The sequence below is a fragment of the Musa acuminata genome, chromosome BXJ2-6, assembly GCF_036884655.1.
Source record: "Musa acuminata AAA Group cultivar baxijiao chromosome BXJ2-6, Cavendish_Baxijiao_AAA, whole genome shotgun sequence".
NCBI lineage: Eukaryota > Viridiplantae > Streptophyta > Magnoliopsida > Zingiberales > Musaceae > Musa > Musa acuminata.
The window spans coordinates 13211858-13236659 of record NC_088343.1 but is presented as its reverse complement, the minus strand read 5'-3'; the positions used below and the strand labels follow the sequence as shown (position 1 = coordinate 13236659).

Genomic DNA, 24802 nt, shown 5'->3' with positions numbered 1-24802 from the left:
CTTGAAGACTTCAGAATATTTTCTCAACAACTGCTAGTAGTTCTTGCCACTTCCATAAATAAAGGAGATTTGATACTTTAGAATAATTTGAAAGTAGAAAACATGCTTTCCATCGTAGGTGCAAGCGGAATTAGATATTTGTCCGATTAAATTCAGTCAGTGAGGTATTTTCTGTACTAATAGCTGAGATGGTGAATATCGTGTCATAGAAAGTTTAATGTTTTCACAAGAACAATTTATCGTCAATTTTATCGAGGTTTCGCTACAGTTTGTCATCATAGATTCACTGCTGTCTAACATCAGTCTGGGACAGCAACTGTCTAACACTCAAGACTGAGAAGGCAATATAGATTTATGGAAGATTTAGGTTAAGATCAATGCCTATGCATTCTTTAAATTTAAAGTGATATGTTTATTTTTTGGATTCACATTTTGCAGCAGTGTGGAACTCAGTTAAGGGGCTTTCCTGAGCTATCAGTTTATTTTAGTAACTGGTTTGATACCTTGAATGGTGCTGGCTTTTGATTGTTGTAGTTTCAGGTCTTTGTACTGCAGATTATCCTCATGGCTAAACTGATCTTAAGGTTCTTCTTTCCACTGATGCTATATTTCTTAGGCATGGTAATTTAGGATGTGGATCATGTGTGTTGTGATCATTGCCTCGTCATTGACACACATACGAGAGTATATGAGGTCGAGTTATTATTATCAGATTATATTGGTTGTAGAAGGCTCAACTTAGACTGATTTCTATCCCTTTTAGTTTCTAGTACCATCTAAATAAGATAGGTCTGGTTTAGTGTGGTTCAGCTCCTTATATTTCTACCTCGAACAGAATTAGTGCTCAAGACAGGTTGGAACTTTGATAATTTAAGTTGTTATGCTTCTCTTGGGTATCAACAGATTCGAAATTGAATGCCAAAGCTACCTTTTCCAATGGTACATACTGGGAAGCTCCATTATGTAATGAGATCCCAGTGTCTAACAATATTTCCTGATCGATGGTTAGCATGAAATAAAGTATCATGTGTGTGCTTTTCTGAAACTGAGAACACTAGAAGCTAATCCATTACTCTTGTTAACTTTCTTAAATTTACCTTATGCTTCGCTCCTCTTGCTCTGCAGCTTGAGCGGTATGAGGAGGCACGCGAGACAATTATTGCAGGCCTTCAAATTGATCCTCTTAGGTATAACATCCACTATGTGCTTGCCAGTTGTTCTTTTCTTTTGTTGGTCTGGTACATCTTTGCAATGTTTTTAGAAATTCAGTAATGTTTTTGAGGGCAAGCCTTGGTGTAATGTTAACGTTCCATTTATGCACTATAAAGAAATGGTCATACTGGTCCATGAAATTTTGCATGACTAATTTGTTTACCTTATAGCAATCTCCTCCAGACATACCTCCAAGAGATGGATAGACTTGCAGCTGGTTCAGTCAAAAAGGTCAAACGCTCAAAACCACAACGTACAGATGACTTTGAATGTACACTATGTCTCAAGTTACTGTATGAACCTGTCACCACTCCTTGTGGGCATTCATTTTGTCGCTCTTGTCTGCATCAGACTATGGACCATGGTGTGCCTAGTATTTTTTTTATTTGTCTCTACCATTATCCTTTAAAACACTTAAATCACATGTTGTCTCCTGGCAGGCAACAAGTGTCCTATGTGCCGGACAGTCTTATTTATTAGCCCAAGAACATATCCCATCAGGTAATGTACATTTTGTGATTATTACACTTTCTATAATAAAGTGCTTTTTTAGTTGTTTTGTTGTTCCACAACATTTCTGAAGTTTAGTGGACCAAAATACTTCTTTGGCATTTCTGATCGCTGTCAATTCACTTTTTCAGCGTGACCTTAAACAATATTATACAGAAAAACTTTCCAGAAGAATTTGCAGAAAGGAAGTCTGAGCAAGAAAACTTGACGCACTTAGGAGTTGATATAATGCCTCTTTTTGTCATGGATGTTGTCCTCCCATGTCAAAAGTTGTCACTGAATATATTTGAACCTCGCTATCGGCTAATGGTATGTATTTTTTTAGGCTCTTTATTCTCTAAATATACCGTCTCTAGATCAGTTTTCTCTGTGGATTTCAATCTTTTTATATAGATTGTTTAAAATGTGCTCAAGTCTGCAAAAATATTTCAGAGGCAAATAGAAGGATCACCATAACTTGGAACAGTTGTGGATATTTCTTTGAAACCTGTAACTATAATGTAACAGCTGAACTTGACTTGACTGGGGTGTGCTGCAATATTATGAAAATATGGTTATATTATCTTTTAAATTTAGTCCAATAAATAGTATTTTTCAACCATAAACTCTAAACTTTTCCAATGTGAGATGATCTTGAATACTGGTTCAGTTTTTTTTCCGACCAATTGCAACTGTATTTTGTGTATGTAGTGGTGAAATCTATTAAAAAGTTACTTGAAAGCTGTGGACTAAAGTCTTAGCAAGTCTATAAAGGTGACTTGCGTTGCTTGCCATACCTTTCTGCACATTATTTTAGGCTCTAAAGTAACTTGAAAAAAAAAAATTTATAGTGGTGGAGCCAGTAAATTAATGAAGTTGTAGGCTATTGTGATCTTGAAAGGTTATACTGTTATCCTGGTTATCCTAAGACTAGGCACATGGTTTAGTATTTTTCAACTTTTAGATAAATGAGTTTTAATGTCTTTTTGTTGCCTTTGTTTCATTATTTATAATAATTCTTCTTTTATCTTACTAAGTTCCTTCACAATTCATAGGTGAGGAGAGTAATGGAAGGGAATCATCGGATGGGAATGGTTATACGTTGTTCCTAGCCTTTCTTTAACAATAAATTCTGGATTCTTTGTTCATTTATTTTCTGGTGTAACTGGCAGGTCGGCGTTGATCCTTCAACAGGTTCAATTGCTGATTTTGCTTGTGAAGTAGAAATTCTTGAGTAAGTGTTGCTTCTCTTCTGATCTTATGCCTGCTTATTCAGTGTTGTAACCATATGATAATGTGCTTTATTGGCTTCCCTAAAGTATAATTTGCTTTAAAATTTTGATAGGTGTGAACCACTTCCAGATGGCCGGTTTTATTTGGAGGTAATATTGCATTGTGTGCCTTGAGGTCTCTTAAACATACTGTTTACTTTTCTCTTACCAATTTTGTTTGCTCATTCTATACCAGTTATGTTTATCCACTTCATGTCATTATGGTTGCACTATTTTAATCATGTCCATTTCATCATGTGTTGACACTTTATGTGGTGGTTTATTGGAATGTGGAACATTCTGGATTGTGGTATGGGTATGGGTCGTGGTATGCAACACGGTTTATGGTAGGTGGGGTTTAGGGTTGGTTCTTTTTCTTCCATGCATTAAAATTATGGATTCAAGCATTGTGGTGTATCACCACATCGTACCCCGAAAAGAAAACATACCAGTATGCAATATTTCACACTGTATTGGAGCATAGCAGTTCGTCTACAATTTTATAGGTTTGTCCCTTGACATATCATGTATGGTTGATATCTGAAAATCCCAACAGCCCAAAAAGGGACCTATATAGGGTTGACATCTGAAATTATTTCCTTGTTTTAAATTACTTAAATTGCTACCTAAGGTAAATACTTAGTCTCACTAAGTTATTAACTGCACATCTAATTGTGTCAATGACAATGGCAGTAGAAGAACTAAAACCATATAAACATTAAGTTTATGGAATTTATAGGAATGTCTGAAATTTGTTAGCTGGTATGTTTATATTAATTGAGCGACAGTGAGGAAACTGGATCCAAAATTCAGTGATCAGGGTGGTATACAATAGTTTTGGCACACAAAAATACCTTGAATTGGGTCAAGGAACTCAATAAAATAAGGATTACTTGGAAATGTTAATCAGCAAGACATTGTTAAGTATTAACAACTATATAAGGAGACATTTGCATGCACTATTTAAGCCAGAAGTTATTGGTGATGGGTCATTTGATAATCAATTTCCAAGGCGGAATGATTATCTGGCTTGTTTACTTTTTTTGCATAATTTGTATAGTTCTGGGAAAGATAATAATTGGTTTTTCAAGATTAAAGCCAGTTTGCGGGTTATATAGCAATGATCTTAGGATTTGGTTATAATAAAGCTCAAATGTTCACTGACAATTGGAATGCAATAATGTATTGTACCAAATAATATAATACAACTCTCAAATATATTATATCTCTGTGTATGTTGTTCACCAAGATTATTTCCTTTATTTGATATATCTAATTATTTGATATGCTTTATCAACCATAATTTACACCATAAATTGATATTGTTGTTCTTAGTTGGTCATGGTCCCCCAGTTGTGGCCCTGTTTTTGGTTGTACTGTTTTTCCAATTTTTTCATTATTATGTCCCTACATAGTCGGTAGAACAATGCTATGGGAACTTACAATACCAGATTTAAAGAAGAGTCTGAGAATTTTGGTTGGTCATGATCTGTGGCTACATCAATGATTTGAATGAGAGAGAGTGGATTGTGACCCAGGAGCATGTGCAGTGATATTCTCTGAAGTCCATGATTGCCATATTCAGTTCACTTCTTCATGCTTTATTGCTCAAGATAGTAAGCTACAGGGACTGAGAAAGATGTGGAACATATTTCTTATTGTAAGCTGCTGCAATATGGTTAATGCTTAATAGCATTAACTGCACAGCTAGAAGGATGACTAGTTCAGGCCTGATTTAGGCTACTAAACATCTAGAATAGATTAGTTCAGATTAAACAGTTTCTAAACTAATGTTGAGATATGTAATTGTATCTAGGTAGAAGGACGAAGGCGGTTTCGTATCTTACGGTCATGGGATCAAGATGGGTGAGTAATGTCCAGACATGATTTAGCATTTGTGAATTGTTTTAACTTTCCAAGCTACTCTATATAACTGTGCAGTCAGGTAAAGGGTAATGTTATTCATAAATCATCACAGGTATCGTGTTGCAGAAGTCGAATGGATTCAGGATACACTTCCACCAGAAGATTCCCAAGAGAGGGAGGATGTAAGCATGACATGATCCTTTCCTAACTTCCTTCAATATCTGACAACAGAATATTTCTTCTTTAACAAATAGGACTTATGAAGTAGGTGACTTGATGATTTCGTTACAGTAGCTGTTGGGTTCCAGAAGTATATATGATTTTATGATTCGAGTAAATTGTACCTTTATCATCCACCCTGTTTTCTTGCTATAAGCTAATGTATAGACAAGAAAGATTGTTTTATAGTAAAATAGAGCTTAATGGAAATTTTCACTAATGGGGACACCTCATACAACATCTTTGTTCCCATCTGTCCTTGAGTGAGTTGCTATCTTATGCAAAGTTAAAATACAAGTTGTCAGAGTTCTGCTCAATATAGATAGGCATGGTCAGTATATTTGTAGTGTAATCTGCCCAATCATGTAATCGCTTCTTTTTTCATTTGGTTAAAAAGGGTTGCATTGCAACTTACTTTAATCTATTAGAATATGCAGAAGATTGAACATTGCTATACATAAAAGCAACAAGCTATTAAACCCAGTGGATTCCTTGAAACAATAATTTTTCCTGTTTTTACTTGTCATATCCAGCTAAATGACCAGTAAATTGTTGTTTTAGTACTGATTGTGAGGTGGCTAATTTTGATGTTTGGTTCTAGATATTAACACTTCGTTGTATATATAGGGTTGCAAGATCATCATAAGTCTGTAGTCCTAGACTGTTATTTCTGGACTACTTTGGTGTCGTTTCCTACATTATAGTGCCAATCTTTGAACCTGGCTTGTCTCTTTTATTATACCTTTATTTTAGACTAAAGAATTGCAAGTCTATATGATCAATATCTCACAACTTACGATGTATGAGATTATCGCCTCGGTGCACAATTGCACGTTACCTCTCTTTGATATTGTCTAATCTAACAAATCAACTTTCATCAGACTAACCTCTCTTTCATATCTAAGCAATTTACAGCTTAGAAGATTGTCTGGACTACACATGCACACTATTTTTTCATAGACAGATCATGCAATGCACAAGCACCTGTCAAATTGATTGTCTATTGTTGGCTTATCAACAGATACGGCAAATGGCCAGTGGAGCAGCAGAATTGACTAAATCATGGATCAAGCGTGCAAGAGAAGTTACAAGAATAGGTACTCTATGAGTCCGATATGCATGCCTGACATATAACACTTTGCATTCTGCATCAGGTTCACCAAACAATAAGAGTCCAGTGATTCCACACTAAAGTTATTACAGTTTCCCTACCAGCTATCGGTAAATGATATAGGTCTGCAGATACTTTAAGCATCATGTTTTTCATCTTCCAAACATTTTTGTTCAGCAGAGTTGATGTTTGATTGTTTAATTTTAAGCAGTATATTGTATTGCTAGGTTACTGCCCATTGCATATGTCTGACCACAGTGGTAGCTTTACCTATTGTATTTTCTCATCTCATTGCCCTGTTTCTCTCAAACACAAATTGGTCAATTCCATCTTTTTTTTCCAGGTAGAAGATCAAGGCAACTGGAACTTCTTGAAACTGAAGGAATACCTAAGCCGCAAGATCCTGAACGTTTCAGTTTCTGGGTATCTGTGTTGTACCCTTGAACTTTCACAGGTCACATGATAGTATTAGTATATTAACATTCTTCTTGTCTAGCAGCTCATCAATCTGTTAAACTTGAGGCCATCTGAGAGATTGGAACTATTGCGGTTACGCGACACGAGGGAGGTATGCCTTTGAAACAAATTGGTGATGATTTCCTGTAGTCAGTTGTAATGACTCTGTTATTTAAATGTTTGTCTACAGAGGATTTCCCGTGGGCTTATCTTCCTTAGGGCTGAAGAACAAGGTTGCCGAGTCCAGTAAACATCGATCAATTCTCGGACTGAGTTTTACACTTTGTTAGATACATGCTTTGATGAGTGATACTGTCCTCGGCAAAACTGAATGGCGGGAAGAGATTTATGAGCTGATCGCAAATAGTTTGGACCTTACGGCTCCATGTTGTCATTGTAACTGTTATCTACATAAGTCAATTTCTTTCTTACCGCAACATATGAATGACAAATCCATCTAGCTAAAAAGTGTTGATCTCTGTACAAACTTGCAGTCTCTGTTCATACATTTATTATATAAGTGGATGCTGTATTATGGCTGTACAAAAAATTCAACAATAGATCCCCAATCATATAAACTTGCATTCTCTGTTCAGACACTCCACTTATGTCACATTATTTGTTGCAGAAAGGTTGATTAAAGTGCTAGTCAAGCATTGAAGTTCAGCAGATGTTCTACCTACGACTGATGGCAGCTTCCCGCACTTGTGAAGAACACTGAACAACAAACAGTAAGCAGCAAAAACAACTGGATTTCTTTTTTCTGTTGACAATTTAATAATAGCTCGATACGTCACATATAATCAGCCGCACAATCATCGAATGATGGTCAATCTAGATCTTGGAGCTGTTCATTCTTTAGCAGAGTTTCTACTGGTATTATAAGAGAAAACAAAAACAAAATAAAGAACCTGATTGTTACGATTACATGGCATTTCCAATTATTAGTTCATTATGGAAACATAATCGAATCAGATGGCGTAAGTGTTACATTTACTATCTTGTGATCTTTGTATGCAGGTTAGGTTTTGATGCTTCACGCCCTCGTTCCGTTCCCGAAGCTTCGAGGCAGAGAGATGGAACGGCTTATGCAGCCGACAGCCTCCCCCTGCACCGCACGTCTCTCCACATCCAACCGTCTGATTAGATCATGATCAAAAGAACAGGAATGACGTTCTTGCACGCAAAGAAAGCCCGTCCCCGGAAGCCTCTGGAGATAAGAGGAACCGTCGGATCACTTGGATTCCTACAGCGATGAAACCACTGGCCTCCGTCAACTCCCTATATTAGCAGCCCCTCTCTCACCTTTCCTCGCTCACCCTATAAAAGCCCCCACGGACCGAACCCTGTTTTTTTCGTGTCGCAGACCACGAGAGAGAGAGAGAGAGAGAGAGAGAGAGAGTGGTGTGGCGTCGACAACGCTGGACATGAAACCATCTATGGAGGCGACGAGGCCGCCGGAGTGCAGGGGCCACTGGCACAACAGCGCAGGGTACTTTAAGATGCCGCTGCACTATCCCAGGTACACCAAGGCGCAGTACGAGTCCATGGACGAGGTGCAGCTCGATCTCCTGCTCAGGGAGTATGGCCTGCCGTCCAACGGAGACGTTACTCAGAAGAGGAAGGACGCCATCGGCCACTTCCTCTGGTCAGATGATTGAAGGCAGAGAGAGATTAGTCCGCTTTCTCACGTTGCTGTGGCACTTCTCCTTTTCTCCCTCAATAACCTTTTAAGCATGTAGAGTAGTCGCTTTGCTCCATCCATGTCATGGGGTTTGGTGAATTAATTAATTAATTAATTAATTAATTATATATGTAATATGTGAAATGTAGTGAGTCGATGCCGTGACGTTGAGATTCGGATCATCATCATCATCATCTGCTCATCGCGACCGGACATCAAGCGCTCCCCCGAAACGTCCCCTTCCAACGTTCTCGGCCAAGTGGTAGCGGTAGTAGTATTCTTCTGCATCGAAACGAAGCCTTCTCTCTCATCGCTCGCCTCCGTCTTGATGCGCGTGTTCGCACACACTCTTTCTCTCGCTTCCACATCGGTCGCATCTCACGTCTCCTTTTCCGCATCTTCACGTTATTCTCTCTCATGCTTCTTCATCTTCTCCACTGCGCCTCCTCCTCCCTTCCCCTCCCCCCCCCACCCCCTCCTTTCCACGTGATCTCCATCTTCCTTTATCTTCCTCCTCCTTGCTTATAATAAATGTGACCACTTGCGGTGAAGTCTGACGGCGCTTCTTAGTCCTCAAGAGACTAAAGGAGGAGAGACATACAAATGGACGCCATCAGCAGCGGTGGCGGAGAGGGCGAAGGATGGCGAGTGGCGCCGCCGATGAGCGCAATGGAGATCCTGCGAGAGACCGTCCGGATCCTCCGCGCCGAGCCCTCCCCCTTCATGGCCACCCTCGTCATCCTCATCTGCCCCGTCTCCAGCGCCCTCCTCTCCGCCGTCCTCGTCCCCCCTGCCGCCTCCGACGCCCTCGCCCGTCGCCTCGCCTTCCTCGCCGCCGCCAGCGGCCTCCCCCTCGCCCGCCCCCTCCTCCAACTCTGCCGCCACCTCGCTGCCACCCTCCTCTCTGCCGCCGCCTGCTTCCCCCTCCTGGCCACCGCCCTCCTCCTCGCCCGCACTTCCGTCGCCTACTCCGTCGCCTGCGCCTACGCCGGCAAGAAATTCCGCCCCGCCGACTTCTTCGCCGCCGTGCGCCGCGCCTGGCGCCGCCTCATCTCCACCTACCTCTGGGTCTGCGCCTCCATCTCCGCCTGCCTCGCCCTGTTCCTCGCCCTCCTCCTGCTCGCCTGCAAGGCGTTCGCCGCGTTGGGCTACCCGCCCGAGATCGTCGTGTACCCGGCACTGCTCACCGTCCTCGCCTTCTCAATGGCATACGCCCACACCATCATCGTCTGCAACCTCGCGAGCGTGATCTCCGTCTTGGAAGAGGTCTCCGGGCTGTTGGCTTTGCTGAGGTCGGTGAGGTTGATCAGGGGGCAGACGCAGGCGGGGCTGCTGATGTTCCTCGGGTCGACGATTGGGATGGCGTTCGTGGAGGGGCTATTCGAGCATCGAGTGAAGACCTTAAGCTACGGAAACGGGTCGTCACGGCTGTGGGAGGGGCCACTTCTGGTCTTCATGTACTCCTTTGTTGTACTGATAGATTCAATGATGAGCGCAGTGTTCTACTTCACCTGTAGGTCCTCTGTCATGGAAGAATTGGATGGGGATGGCCGTGCTCTGAAAGGAACGCAGAATGCTTCTCCCGAAGTGGACCGATGCTGAGCGAACAGAATCCAAAGCAAAGCCTATAGCTAATAAGTATTCACCATTATTTCTGGCAAAACAGAGAAGTCGATGCATGCAATTAGACCTGAAAACAAAACAAAAACAAAAACAAAATTGCAGCCTCTCTACACTCAAAACAATGCCACCAAAAGTTTCTAGTGTCATTCTGTTAGTTCTGCAGGTTTGGGTAAGAGCTTTACTCATACATTGTCAATTGCAGTACCGATTATGAGCGGCTGCATGTCATTTATAAGAAATTTATTGTGCACAGGTACAGAAATTTGATGATCAAGAATGACAGGTATGTGAACTCTTACATCTCTGAATGTTTTCTGGGATTTAGTAACATACTTCTTCCTTTCTATATGCTTGTTTAAACAATTCAATGCTTCATACAAAATTTGATGAGTTTTCCAGCCTCATAATTCATGTATCAGATAATCTTACTGCACAAAGCATGTTTTAACCACTAGGATGTGTTATCAGAGATTGGAGGAAAAAGAATGCAACAATTACTCACAAATGTTAATGGCCGCTTTTGTTGAGTCAATTTGGTGTTCGACAAGCACTGTTCATCATTCATGAGGCTGATCAATGGAGCTGTAAGACAAAACAGAAACCTCAAGCTTTGTTAGATTACAGTAGTACAAGTGAAAATGCCTATACAGATATTTATCTTCACTTTTTTTTATTTTTTACACGAGTTCTTGTTTAGCGGAACCAATCATGACTTTACAAAAAGAATCATACCAACTCATGTTAGCTCTGTATCATAATCATAGTTACAGGAACTGAGATTTGGCATTCAGTACCAGGGGTACCTGTTGACATCTGAACCCAGCAACCAACAAACTTAGCGCCTCGATACACAATAGATTAAGATTACCAGACAAGTAGATCACCATCCTGGGATCTCCCGTATCATGATTCCGGTGCCATGTTTGATGCAGCATCTCGGGTTCAGTTCTATCATTCCTGACCTGAGTCGCCTGGCAGGCAGTACTCTTTTCTCATCAACAATGGAGGGATATCATGAGGTGGAGTATTATTTGGGACAAGCTAATTAAAATAGTAGTCAATAAGCAGGTGGATGGTCATCTGACATTTTTATCTCCTCGATTTGTTTCTCTGGTGTCCTGCATGAAATATTGGGGTTCGATAAATTTGAAATCACAACATAAAGCAGAAATGATAATAAGCATATGTTGAGGAGCAATGAGATACCTCGACAGCTCTACTCCTCGGTGTCGAAGATTTGGACTTGTCTATCCCCCACTCTTTCTCAGCTTTCTTCTCAAGCTCAGCCTGCTTGCAGTTCTCCTGATGTGCCCGCCGAAATAACGATATGAAATTCCGAAGAGTAGTCACTACTGCATTAACAATAAGGCAGAAATTATAATTCCAGGTTGAGAACTTCCGCTTGAGAAACAAAGTTCCCGTAGTATAAGGAACTTATCATCCATGCTGATTGCTTTGTGGATTCCTTCACATGCCATAGAGAGAAATAGCAGTTTACAACATGGACAATAATTCCTACAGAAAGTACTCAACTGTGGAGTCCTCTGAGCCCTTCCAAACTCTCCATGTTAACTTATTCTAGTCACAATATATACCTAACTTCTATTGCCCATTCTTCACCACCATTCAAGACTTTCTAGACATGTTTCATGTCCTCTGAGCCCTTCCAAACACTCCATTGAAACTTATTCTAGTCATGATATATACCTAACTTCAAATGCCCATTCTTCACCACCAGTCAATATCGAAGGCTCCTGATAATAACTCCCATATGCACTAGTAAACGAAGCAGCCAGTTGGAACAAACCTTCCAACCCACCATGTAAACATGAGATGTTAGGTCATAGCTTTCCAGAATATTGTTGTGTGTCTTCCCTCTTATCACACTAGCCATAAAGATTCATTCTCTTTGCTCATATATATAAATAAATAAATATATATATATATATATATATATATATATATATATATATATATATATATATATATCTATATATAAGTGTGTTGTGTGTGTCTGAAATCATACTTGACAACCACTAGCAAGAAATAATTTTTTTTATTAAGAATAGAAGGAAAATAAAAACATTATTTTTGAGTGTTCTAGCGACTAGATCGATTTCACATTTCATGTCATATCTTGAGCCTACTTATCTATTTCAGAGAGATAATGCTGAGACATCTACTTACTCCAGGGTAAGAGAGAGATTAAGGCTTCAAACAAATTTTAACAACTAAGAAAGCTGATCATGAAATGATAGACAGCCACACGTACATGAGATACTGCTTTTTTTTTTTTTTTTTCTTTTCATTGAATCTGCAGTTTGTGCCTGTGGAATTATTATAGGTTCTTTAGTGACATCTCAACAGAGAAGAGGTAAGCAAATCTATCACTGCAGGAGTCTAAAGAATGATCCAATATCATACCACCAAAATAACAACAATGAGAGTTCCTATCTCCCATCGAAGGAAAAGTAGATCATCAGACCATTTCATCATTTAAATTTGCAATACTGAAAAGGATTGTCCAACCGCCTTTGCCATGAATAAGCAGGAAAGCAACATGGAAATATGCCGGTCATGCTTACAAATAGATGGAGTTGTTTAACAGAAAGCAGCCACCAAAGTTACCATGAAAAGAAATTTATTTGACCAAGTAGTGAAAACTGACCTTGTTCAAAAGAACATTGTGCAGGATCTTCTCCAAAGTATAAGGCAAGGGCATCTGCTTTTCTACCCTGTAATGGATAAGAACAAGTGTTACTTGAAACTAAGACAGCATTCACGAGTTACACTACTAACTGGTGACCTACCACTTCAGTATAAAGCATTGTTAAGGATTGTACTTCAGCTGCAGCAACAGCAGTAAACTCCTTCAGGGTCTGATAATTTGATAACATAATTTCAGGTATAAAAATAAGAAAATGAACTGATGTAAAATAGGGCAAGATTTTAGCAAACATAGATCAGTCAACAGTTACGAGCAAAATCTCTTCACAGAAGAATATGGCAGATTAATACTAATATTCATGGGTTGCAAGTGCTGATACCAGGCATTACAGTGAAGCTTAATCATTTTCCTAAAGTAGCTTCATTAAGGCCATTGAGCCAAGTCCATAACTCCATATTTCAAATGAGATCATCCCCTATTACTCCCAGGCATTACTGCTACCATTAAATTTTATTTTCCTCCCAGCTAGGTATTCCTAATTCAAACTGAACCACCATCCTTGAAGTTTAAAACAAGATGATGGTGTTGTTATAGACCACAAGAGAAAGCTTAACATTTTATACTTCATCTTAGTGGGCAATGCTTACATAGAGATAGCAGTGGCAAACAGTCAAGCAACAAAAATCAGCCGGGTTTAATTGGCAGATGTAATATAATCATTGACTCATGCCTCCAAACATGTTATCAAACAAATAGAGAGAGCAAGACCATGGTTTGCTTTACTAGTCTGTACTGATGTACCGACCGTTCATTGGTTCGATATGTACTTGTGTATTAACACATGTTATAGTAGGGCGTATTGATAGATCAGTATGCACCACCCATATCGGTCCTCTATCAGACGAATATGTACTGCCCATATCTAACGGTACAATGAACCTTAGGCAAGACCTAACAACGCTTAATAGGAAAGACATATTTTTGGACATTTGGAAGCCTTTGAGCAAATGACATGTGTGTTACTTTGAAGGATAGACAGACTCTGAACCTTTAGAAATACTTCAGATATAGGGCCATCATTTTCAGAAGCTTGCAGCTCAAACCCGACCTTCTCCAATCCTTTGACTACGGCCTGCATTTCTTCAGCCAAATATTTCAGTTGTATCTGCATAAAATTTGTTTCAGAAAAACCTATAAACTGCATGATGCTCAGTTTCCATATTGCAAATAATGGTAGCTAACTGACTGAAACCTTAGATGCAGCTTCCAAACTTGTAATATCCTCATGAAAATCCAGAAGATGTGGGGACTTGATAGCAAGTGCCTGATTTTGTTGCAACAAAAATTCAATGAGATTGTATAAAAGAATTCTTAGAGCCAAGAACATTTTGTATCAAAAGATAAACGGATGCAAGTAGAACTTAATGATTTCAAACCTGATTGACTGAGCTTTTAATTATATAGTAACCCTAAAATGGTATATAGTATATACAGCAACATTGTCCATTCACTGATGATTGTATAATTTACTTCAATTACTAAAAAGTGAGTCATGTTTAAAGAGCCTATTATTTGTGCATGAATAAAACCTTAAATTTTCCTTGATCATTTATGGGCAGTAACAGTCATTTCTGGAGTCCAGAAAATTTTTAAAGTTTGTAAGCTGAAAAAGAAAGAGGATCGATATTGGATACAACTTTTCTTTTTCTGCCATTTAAAATTGTCCCCTATAGTAATTAAATGCCTAAGAAACACAGAACTTCAGCCTTTTCTTTCTCAATATTTAACACTGCCTAAAAATAATTTAAATACATTCCTTCCGATTAATCAAAAGTACATAGTACAAAGCTATTCAATCTTGATCATTTTAGCATAGTTATAGACTTGAAGTAACACAAGATCCTACAGAAATAGAGAAAGAAATTCACAACACAGAACTTCAGCCTTTTCTTTCTCAATATTTAACACTGCCTAAAAATAATTTAAATACATTCATTCCAATTAATCAAAAGTACATAGTACAAAACTATTCAATCTTGATCATTTTAGCATAGTTATAGACTTGGAGTAACACAAGATCCTACAGAAATAAGGAGAAAGAAAATCACCACACCGTTGTATCCTGTTGCCATTCATCAATTTTGCTCTTAAGGTCAACCATTCTTAAGACCATGTTCATCCCACTTATCAAAACCCTTTTTAACCCAGTGTGGTTAGTATGATGTGACCTGCGGGCCAACATATCATGTTAAAATGAGGTCTGATTGGATAATTGCCACATTAACTTGATGAGCCTAAACTACCTCTATAAATTGATTCATCTTAGCCCAGTTTGATGATATTAGATCCATCCACCTCTAAATTAATTCAATTCTTCTCTCACATCTAATATGAGACTAAAACAGAGTATTATAAACTCCCCATACTAAAGGTTTGGTGTCCTTGTCAAAGCCTAAATCATCGCCCAGTAATGCTCTAGCTTGACATATGATATTCAGTTTAATAGTGACTCCACTTAATGATGTATTTCCAGCTATATATATATATGTAGGTTATAGGTAGTCATCCCTACTTGGTGCCTCACCAAGCTTCCTAGTTATGCTTTTATACCATTTACTATGACTTGATTGAATGGTATTATTGATCCTTTAACTTGATGAACCTGAACCACTGGTACAAAATGTTCCAATAGAGTCATTTAACCTATAAACCAATAGAATGGTCCTTCCATATCCAATTTGAGACCAAACCAGGGTGTTATATATCGGGTTTCCAAGAGAACCACATAGGTTAGTTTTTGGGTCAGAACTTTGGTTACAGAACCTTATCCTAGTACAAAACATAACATATGATTCTAATTAGCCTCATGATAATAGCTCTACAGGTGCATGCAATGCTAAGTCCACTCATTTCAATTATACACACATCTTGGAATGAGAACTAGCTCGACTAATTTCACCATGAAATACTTACAATTTGTTTTATAAGTTCACGAGATTGAACTCATGGAATATCTAGAAATTTCTCATTATGTTATTGTTGGATAGCTTGAAATTTTTAATCCAGTTTAGTTCTATCTTTGTTTTCAAAATCAATTAGTGGTTTTATATAATTTCTTGTTCAAAATGGCACACCAACAATTAAAACTAAAGTAAGAGTTAGTGTATGCTTGGTCCTGCATGGACCTCCTGATCCACCTATGCCTATTAATGACGATCACATGTTTTATATGTTACAACACTCCCCTAATAATTGAAGTACTTGGTGTTCGACCAGTATTCCATGTTGACACTTAATATATGTATAAAAGATTGTTAGCTCTTAGCTGACATTTCTAAGTATGCATTCCCTCCTTTTAGGTTATATACTCACTTCACTCCTAAAGTCCTCTAGTATGAAGTTTGAATCAATTAGATTGTCACACTTTCAAGCTAAACATTAGAATGTAACTGATTTAGCTGACAGGACCCTTGCATAATGCATATGACAAAGTAAATGTAGTCATACCTTGCATAAATAATGCATCAGTGTCATCTTATTGTTGGTGGAACGAGTATCAGTAAGTTTTAGAAGACTGTCCAGGTGGAAACCAATAGCTGAGCCTGTAAAATTAGATAAAATGCTATTTCAAACTGAAAACAACTAAAAAGTGGAATGTAGCAAACCTAATCAATTCGACAAAGAATTTGATCATCTCTATTTATTAGACCATCCATAAATGTTCCAGAAATAAACAAGAATGATGAATAGATAATATCAAGAGTACATGAAAATAAAGCTACCTCTTGCAGTTCCTTGGTTTAATGTATTTCCAAGGTACAGAATTTTCTTCATTATCTCCTTTAATTTGGCAGAACTGCAAACCTGACACGCCATACCCAATGTAACCACTGTAAACATAGTGATTAAGATGATAAATGCTATTTCTCATTATGTACCTGTTCACAAACAGAGTCTATAGTGTTTAAACTCTTTCTAATATCCAAAACCTGGAGAAAAAAGGCAAAAAAGGAATACGATCAGAGCCTGCCATTAATTTTCACGATAAATGTAACAGACTGTCATTAATTTTCATGATAAATATAACAGCCTATCATTAATTTTCGATAAATGTAACAATAGAAACATGCCGTGACCTGTGAGCCAAACTGAATCTTGAAAGAAAAAACTCTTAGTTTCGACTCCACACGTGGAACTTTCATCAACTCTAGAAAATACTGCAGTGAACACCAAGTGGTATAAAAGTAAAATAATTGTCTTAATAATATAAAAAAGTTGAATAATTAGAAAGAACAGACACAGTAAATTAACAATAGCAGAATAGTTCTAATATGTCACCAATCTCACAGAAAATCCGTAAATAAGCTTTACGAGACTTTTCATATATTAAGGTGTCTGTCTGCTACTTCAGCTCATTAATTTATTAAAATCAAGGCAAATACATAAAACATGGATAAAAAAGACTGAGTTTAAATTGAAACTAAAGAAAAGCAATTTAAATTACTTGGGCCAGAATATTGCACAGACATTAGTTTCTCATGTAATGTCGTCTCAGTCGAGGATAAACTGCAGCAAACAGACATTAGACTCCAGAAAGATTTCCTGGTTAATTTGGTTTCAACTGTAACATGACTGAAGGTAGATAAGGATATATTATAGGAATAATCCCAATGCTCAGGTGGCACATCTATGGATATATGTGAAAACAGGACCATGATGCACTGAAAGACCAAGTTTTGGAGCTTCATTTTGTCCCTTAAGAGTATATATAGTAGCACAAAAATTAAACTCAAGTGTAAAATAATGTGACAACTTGATTATTTGAAAAACCATTAACATGAGTCTGTACAATCTATAACGAATAGGTTGTACCAGATGATTCCAGAACCCACAAAAATGGAACATGTGGGCAAACAATTGAATTGCCTGCTTATAAAACACTAAAATAGAGCAATTAGTAGCAATTTCAGCTCCACCTACTCCCATAATAATATATAGCTTGTCAATTCAGTGGTTGACCATGTATTAACAACACAAGCATCAAACTTACTATAGTGGTTTTACAGTGTTTGGCAGGCTAATTAAATGTCCTGATTTATTTTTCGATCTCATATCATCAGGTGAGCCTTCCATGTGATAAAACTTAAAGTAGCAAAAAGAACTGTATTATTGTTTATGCATATCACTATTGGATAAACAAGCTGATTTTAGGTACACAACCAAATGAGGCATGAAAAATGTCACACTACTTTACACTCTAATTTTACTTTTATAAACACCAAAATGCTCCCTATTTTTAATCACAACAGGATTCTGGGATTTAAAACCCATATAAATGACCCAAAGCCAATATTCAAATCTTGGTCACCATTCCATTCTTAAAATAAATTATTATAGCAGAATATCCCTGGAGATATCAGATCACTTAGTGAAGTATAATGTACCTGCTCACATTTACCAAGCTGGTCCTTGTCTCCAGTGTACCCCTAAAAACATAAAACAGAAAAGGAAAATTTTAGTGACAAAACAAGGTGCAGTCTTTAGAACTATGAAATCTGAAGTTTACCTCTTAAGTATAAAATTCCTAAAACTATATTCTTGCACTTATATCCTCTATAGGACTGCATTTGAAAATTTTCAGGTTACATTTATACTTTATCATATTAACATATATAGATTATTAGGAAAAGGGGTATTAACAAGACGCACCTTCAGCAGCTCCATTTCCTCTTTGGTTGGACAAAATTTGATCATATTTTCCACTTGATCCACATCTAAAATAGAATCATCCATTGCAAGAGCAGCACTCTGGGTAACATTTAACCATTAATTTTCAAATTGAAGAAAACAAAACTAGTATTTTTCAATTATGAATGGCTTAGTTTTGAGAGTAAATTTGTGCTCATGACCTGAATCATTATAAGTAGATGTTCCCTCGACTTTATGCATGCATGAGGGAAATTAAACACATGTTGTATGCCTATACATATAGGTTGTGTGTTGTGTGCAACACATATCACCATGTTGATGCACATTAGTAAATACACATGCTGTCCATGACTACCTTTTGAAAGATAAATAACTTAGTGCAACTCTGGATAATGAAATAACAAAAAAAAATCTTGATTAATGTATTGCCTGTATTTGAATTTCTAATATGATCATTCCAAATTAAACACACAGTTAATGATTCTTCTGATTTCTCTTTCCAACTATTTTAGTATACTATATATAACAAATAGTTGTAGAATACACTGGACAGTAGACACTTCCAGCAGCCAATGTGTAGAACCAACATTAGTATTTATATGAAGCTCTTTGGCAAATTAAAAAGAAGAAAATAATATGAACTGAAGTTCAAATTTCAGTTTTGACCCATATATTTTGCGGAACTAAGAGTATAGTTGTTTCTTAAAGAGAAACGAAAGCTAAGCCATTTGTCCAAACTAGTACAAACCCAGAATTACATTCAAAAAAACACTTTCCCATGTTAAAGTTACATTTAATGTTTGGAAAAAGTGGTCTCCCAACTTATCATTTTATCACCATATCAAAGCAGGTCGTGTGACTGATATTTGATCGTACCTCCTAATTTTATTTTTGACCCATATACAGAATTTTGTGCAAAGCCTGGTGGTCTTTGGCTCAAGCAGTAATCTTACACTTAGGTTCATGTGCCAAGTGTTTATCCGGATTCTGGCTTGCTCCTGAGATGGATGTTATAGTTTATATGTGTTAGGGTCATTTCTTATCAGCTTAAGCTTTTGAAAGACGTGATCATGCACCTAATCATTTTATCACTCCATAAAATGGAATTAAAAGATCTCCATGTGTTTAGAACTCACACCTAAAGATAATCAAACCATACCTAAAGCAAGATCAAGATTATATTCCAGACAAAAAAATATGCTTACCACCAAATCAGAAAGTGGAATCTTGACTTTTGTCAGCATGATTTCAGTGTTGTTAGCCCGCCTTAAGTCAATCTATTAAAAGAGTTGAGAGAAAAGTTCAGTAGCTAAAAGCTGAAGAAGAAAACATGCATGCACTTGCAGTTATTGAAACCTATTTTTGATTCACAAGCGTAGTACATAACAAGAACTACATGTAAAAGACAATTTTGTCTGAAACTTCTGCCCCTCATTTATACATAGCCATGTTTATATATACTGTTAGCATTTTCCTTATAAGCTATTAGCATTGCTTGTAAATCGGCCAGCGCCGTCTTATACACTTTAACCATTGAATCAAAAATAAAAATATTTCAGGAACAAATGAGAACATTTAGTTGTTGCTTGAAAAGAGCTCCACATTTTCTTAGCTAATAGTGACACAGAATAACGACCCTTAGCTATGATACACCTGAATCGACTAGATTTCGTTTCTATGATCTACACCTAAATAAATATCAATGAACAAGAGAGCAGTCAATCAAAAACCAGGTGAACTATTGATAGTGCTGCATTTAGACTGAAGCTACCAACATTGTTATGATGTATAACAAAAATTAAGGCCCTCATATCTTACCAAGCGAACTTTGTCAGGTTTCAATCCAAGAAATTTATGACGACCCTCAGTTTTAGAGATATCATTTTTGGGTACCACTGCTGGGAAGAGTCTTTCAAGTTCAGATACATCAAATTCTGAAGCACTGCATGCAAAATGTTAATTTATAAGAATAGGGAGCAATAGGCAGACTATCATAGGTTACAGTGGTTGTTCATTACAAGGACTAAGTATCTTATGGTTGTGTCGTGTTTTCTGGAATGATGTTATTGTTGATGGTTCTACAGTTTTTATTTGTGAATTATAAAAAAAACTTTACTTATTCTGTGATTTTCTCCTTTATTTCTTTTGTTTCGCTGCATCTCAGGTTACTGAGCTTTCTTTCCTTTCATATATTGTAAACAGAAATACCTGATAAAATTCCACCTTTTTTTCTTTGAAAAAATAGGAGAGTAGTCAACATCTAAAGCAATAAGAAGCAAGCAACATCAGTACAAGACAGTAGCCATCTAATATAGTGGCAAGCATACATTACAGAGGAAGCTGTTTGGTGTGAAACTCACATAAATGTATCAGCCATTGACAAATCCAAAATGCACATGGAAAAAAATACCATAAGTACTATCCTTCAGGTTGTTAGGGGACCAAAAGTGTTAGATGTTAGAAAGAGAAAGAATAGACAAATAATTACTTTGAAGCATCCTCAGATTTTTGAAGTTCTGCCCATATGCTTCCTTGAACTGCTCTTGTTACTTTCACCCAGTGCAATGGCTTCAGTGATGACCTACAAGGTGCTGAACTCACTGAACTTGTTGGACATATGAGTCCATGCCTAGGTGATATACCTCTAGCATCAACCTGAGAAACAGGCATAGCTGACACAGTAGAAGAAGGAAGTCGTCTTACATGAGGAGAGGCTCGCTGTTTAGGAGTACGAGCTCTAGGAGGTGGTGGAGGAGGAGGAGCGCCACCATGTGCTCCTGGAGCACGTAGTGGAGGTCGAGCTCCTCCATGAGTTGCAGATGGAGGTGGAGACAGGATAGGGGCAGCACCTTCTGGGGGTTTTGATGCATTTGAGTGAGAATTTAGCAATGGCTCTAGTGGTGGAGCAGGAGGCATCATTGAAAAGCATTTAACAGATATTGCTGAATGAGGAGGATGAGGAATATATTCACCAACATTTTGGTCAAGAGGAGATGGAGGTGGAGGTGAAGGTGGTAGACCTTGAGTTCTTCCTCCTCGATTTGGTAGCAACAAAGGAGGAGGTAACAAATTTTTGGCGTGAGGTGGAGCAGAAGGTGGTTGTGGCAGAAGAGCACCTTTCATATTGGCTTTAGGACATGAGGGTGGTGATGGTGGAGGAGGAGGCAGAGCTGCACGTTTGACAGAAGCTCCTGAGATCACATGGGAATCGAGGAGTGGTAGGCCTTTGGTAGATTCTCCTAAGAGCATAGGTGGACAAGACGGGCCTTTAGCAAATGAACATGAAAGTATAGCTGGTGAAAGAGGAGGCAGACCATATCCGACACTTTCTTGTTGTTTAATCCTTGTTTTTATTACACCGGAATCAGACAGTCTTATACATGTTGGTATTTTCTTTGAAATTGTACACGGAGACTCTTTAGGCCTCAGCATTTGACCATCATATAGTGCTTTCTGACTGACAACCTTCAGATCTATCTCACTTTCAGAAACACCATTCTCTGTATTATCTTTCCCCACATGCATTTCCATCTTGAACTTCCCTTTGTTTTCTATATCCTGGTTCCCTGGATTATGAGCCTTGTCAACCAGAATGAACTTTTTCCTGTTAACAGTAATCTCTGGGTTAGGTTTACACTCTCTTTGCTCTAATATGCTTTCAGCCTTTACTTTCAGAGCTTGTGCTTCTGACTCATAATGTATATCATGCAAATTTATCATCTTATCTGTAACAATGTGAGCTGAATCATGCTTGATATCACACATTTCAGTTGTATCATCTTCAACAGCTAGAACAACAATGTCCTTTAATTCATGTTGGTAATTGCTCACTTCTATTATATTCTTCTCCTCACATGCAACCATGTAGTCTGCAAGCACAGACATTTCATCATTTACCTTAGGTTTTGTGCTAGTGGTAGGTAATCCACTCATTGTTTGGAATCCAATACCCAGAGTTTCCAAACGATTCTTATCCCGTAGTTCTACCTCATCTCCTATAACTAAAGAGCCTGTATGTCTACCACAACAAGATGTCTCTGAACTGGGCTCATCATACCTTGCAGCAGACCTCCTTATAGAACTTTCCTGCTTTAGCATACCTGCCATAGATGGAGCTTCTAACTTGTGACTCATATTCTCTGGAATAGCTGACACCTTGATGTCACCTACTCTCTCTTGATTAAAATCGCTGTTCTCTAAAGCAATCTTCTCTTCAGCTTCTGAAGTTGATGTGCCATTCCTATGCTGAGGGGGTGTGCTTCTCTCTACAATCATCTTGTCTTCAATTGGAACCACAATGTCCAAATCAACTAATCTTTCAGCAACAATCTCCTTATCATGTTTGAAATTGCCAGTTTCACAAATAATCTCAGCTTGACCGAGCATACCAGGAAATTCTGAGTTGACACCTAATTTTTCCACATCGGCAAAATTTTGGGTGATCATACTCTTTGAGACCTCGTCAGAATTACTCATTTCCAATTTGCACCTTGCTCCCTCTGACAAAATATAATTTTCGTCCTTAGGACTCCTTCCAGGATCTCTTTTGGCATCATGGATCTGGAAATAAGGATCTCTTTTTATGTCATGCCAATCTGAACTGCTAAATGCTTCTGCCTCAAAAAACTCAGCTGCTTCTTTGGAAACACATTGTGTCTCTTTCCTCCCTTCAACGACCATTTCTGTGCTTGTATCAGATATGGAAGCATCAGAGTTTGAAAAGACAACCTGGTTGGGACATGAATTTCATATTTAATTTCAAACCTGTGAGAAACAAAATAGTTGTACTCTAGGAAACAGAAACCAACCTCGATTTTGAAGTCCTTTGGGAAATGATCCTTCGCACTCCATACAAGATCAATTTCATCACGTGTCAATGCCAAAATATTAGATTGGACAAATGCTGTGTTAAACATGACTCTGAACATCATTTCCTCATGTTCCAGATCTTCGTCCAGATGCAGGCATTCGATGACAATGTCTCCTTGAATGCAGCAACAAGCATTAATTTTTGTTGTTACAGCCTGAGTGTGCAGTGATAGTTAAATACCAAAAGTGTATAACTAGATAAGATAACTAATGAAACAATGGGCATATGCAATACCTGTCTATAATGATGAATGTGCTTCTTGGTCCTTGGTGTTGCGAAAAGCATCTTTGGACTACTGCTCGTGGGTGTCAAATGGTCTTGCCGGTATATGCGAACCATTGGCCTACAGCCACCTTCACGATCAAACCTGGGAATGGCTTTGATAATCAGGCATTCCAAGGTGAAAGTGGTTTCTCGTGGAGGCCAATCTGACATGCTACCTCGTCTGGATATGTATTGAAGGTATCTAAGATGAGAAGGTTGAGGGTTCAAGGGGGACAAAAGATGAAGGAATTCCTTAGGAGCTTGCTTGTACACCATTTCAAGAGTCTTTTGTTCCCCAGTGTACTGCTTCCCGTAAAGGAGTAAGCTAGCAAGCATGAAGGCAAGGACCAGCCAACCTTCCCGCTCACAGTGCATCAGCAATACATTATGTAGCCCTTCCATTGACAGCCAGCTCTCGCTTGACTTCAGGAAATGGTGGATCATCACCAAAGGGAGCAAAGGACATCCCTTGGACTGCAGCGGGTAGTCCATGACCATGATATCATACTCCGACAAAATGTCTGAAATTTGGCTCCTCTTATCTCTTTCTCTGAAATTACAAACCATGAAGGAAGCATCCGGGTGATAGCCCTGCAGTTGGGCAAATGCCCCACCCATATAGTTCTTGTACTCACATTCTCCCGTGGTTTCAGTCGAGAAACAGCAGTCAAACACTGCAGAAACAATTCACCCAAGAATCAGAAGCACGAATCATAAAGGAAAAGACCTTCTGTTTTTTGACACAAATCCCGCGGAACGGTCACATAACGGGCGAATCGAAGATCAAGAACCTACAGCCGGGAGAAACGGAAAACAAAATCGCCGTTCAACGGCTACAAGATCAGCCAAGACCACAAAATTCAACACCAAAAATTTCCAAGATCCTCCAAACACATTTCCAAGAACAAACCCACCAAAAGTCACCACACTCCACCTCAAGAGAAGAGGGAAAATAAATCAAAACCCTAAAGAACCCAGTCATTCCACAAAATCAATGCTCGACGATGGGTACATATAGAAGAGCACTACCGTAAACGCGTTCGGCAATCTCCAGCAGCCGATCGGGTGGCTTCCGGAAGAACAGCCTCTTGAACAGCGCCATCCGTCACCGGCAGCGCCACCCCGCTTCCGGCACCCGGCCTAAACCCGAACTCTCGACCGCCCACCGATCGAACCGGCCCCTCTCCACTCCAAGCTGAATCCTGCTGGTGGCAGTTCAAGAACGACCAACGGACCAAGCTCCCCACGAAAGACCAAGACCCTTTCACGGCGGACGGAGATCGATCGCGAGGGTTTCGCGTCCGCGCGAGACAAGAGAAAGAAAGCTAGTGAAGGAAGAGAGAGTGGAAAGCAGAAGTGG

General features: G+C 38.6%; 3 protein-coding genes across 6 annotated transcripts in view; 2 read left to right on the top strand and 1 right to left on the bottom strand.

Moving 5' to 3' along the window:
- LOC135614981 (uncharacterized) overlaps positions 1–7219 on the top strand; it is an 11667-nt gene extending 4448 nt beyond the window's left edge. The window contains exons 6-18 of the mRNA XM_065112901.1: positions 1126–1187; positions 1383–1576; positions 1653–1713; positions 1854–2031; positions 2757–2795; positions 2874–2935; positions 3047–3083; positions 4789–4838; positions 4951–5020; positions 6079–6154; positions 6512–6591; positions 6668–6736; positions 6815–7219. Coding sequence (XP_064968973.1) covers positions 1126–1187; positions 1383–1576; positions 1653–1713; positions 1854–2031; positions 2757–2795; positions 2874–2935; positions 3047–3083; positions 4789–4838; positions 4951–5020; positions 6079–6154; positions 6512–6591; positions 6668–6736; positions 6815–6874 — 1038 coding nt within the window. The 3' untranslated portion in view covers positions 6875–7219. The remainder of the gene's footprint in view (positions 1–1125; positions 1188–1382; positions 1577–1652; positions 1714–1853; positions 2032–2756; positions 2796–2873; positions 2936–3046; positions 3084–4788; positions 4839–4950; positions 5021–6078; positions 6155–6511; positions 6592–6667; positions 6737–6814) is intronic.
- Positions 7219–10077, top strand: LOC135614982 (uncharacterized). Its single transcript, XM_065112902.1, has 2 exons — positions 7219–7355; positions 7645–10077. The coding sequence occupies exon 2, from the start codon at positions 8912–8914 to the stop codon at positions 9908–9910; it is 999 nt and encodes a 332-aa protein (XP_064968974.1). The 5' UTR covers positions 7219–7355; positions 7645–8911; the 3' UTR covers positions 9911–10077.
- LOC135586808 (formin-like protein 5) lies at positions 9767–24802 on the bottom strand. 4 transcript variants are annotated; one of them, XR_010487793.1, is made up of 20 exons: positions 24472–24802; positions 23413–24116; positions 23117–23332; positions 20797–23036; positions 20127–20250; positions 19514–19585; positions 18309–18407; positions 18044–18085; positions 16736–16816; positions 16538–16588; positions 16382–16463; positions 16107–16201; positions 13852–13923; positions 13648–13764; positions 12742–12810; positions 12600–12666; positions 11138–11283; positions 10735–11049; positions 10434–10513; positions 9767–9906 (listed from the first exon to the last, which is right to left on the bottom strand). XR_010487793.1 is itself a non-coding variant. In XM_065112899.1 (18 exons), the coding sequence occupies exons 1-18, from the start codon at positions 24542–24544 to the stop codon at positions 11008–11010; spliced, it is 4392 nt and encodes a 1463-aa protein (XP_064968971.1). In that variant the 5' UTR covers positions 24545–24802; the 3' UTR covers positions 10524–11007. The 4 variants fall into 4 exon arrangements, 2 of the variants coding, with proteins under 2 accessions (XP_064968971.1, XP_064968972.1); XM_065112899.1 differs by lacking the exons at positions 9767–9906; positions 10434–10513 and having other exon boundaries at positions 10524–11049; XM_065112900.1 differs by lacking the exons at positions 9767–9906; positions 10434–10513; positions 24472–24802 and having other exon boundaries at positions 10524–11049; positions 23117–23292; positions 23413–23541.

Excerpts from the sequence above, each read along its gene's own strand:
- LOC135586808 (XM_065112899.1), bottom strand. The coding sequence starts at position 24,544 with ATGGCGCTGTTCAAGAGGCTGTTCTTCCGGAAGCCACCCGATCGGCTG. Across the intron at positions 13,765-13,851 it reads GTTTGGAAGCTGCATCTAAG|ATACAACTGAAATATTTGGC; the intron begins GTTTCAGTCAGT and ends AATTTTATGCAG. Across the intron at positions 12,811-13,647 it reads TATCTGAAGTATTTCTAAAG|ACCCTGAAGGAGTTTACTGC; the intron begins GTTCAGAGTCTG and ends TCAAATTATCAG.
- LOC135614982 (XM_065112902.1), top strand. The coding sequence starts at position 8,912 with ATGGACGCCATCAGCAGCGGTGGCGGAGAGGGCGAAGGATGGCGAGTG.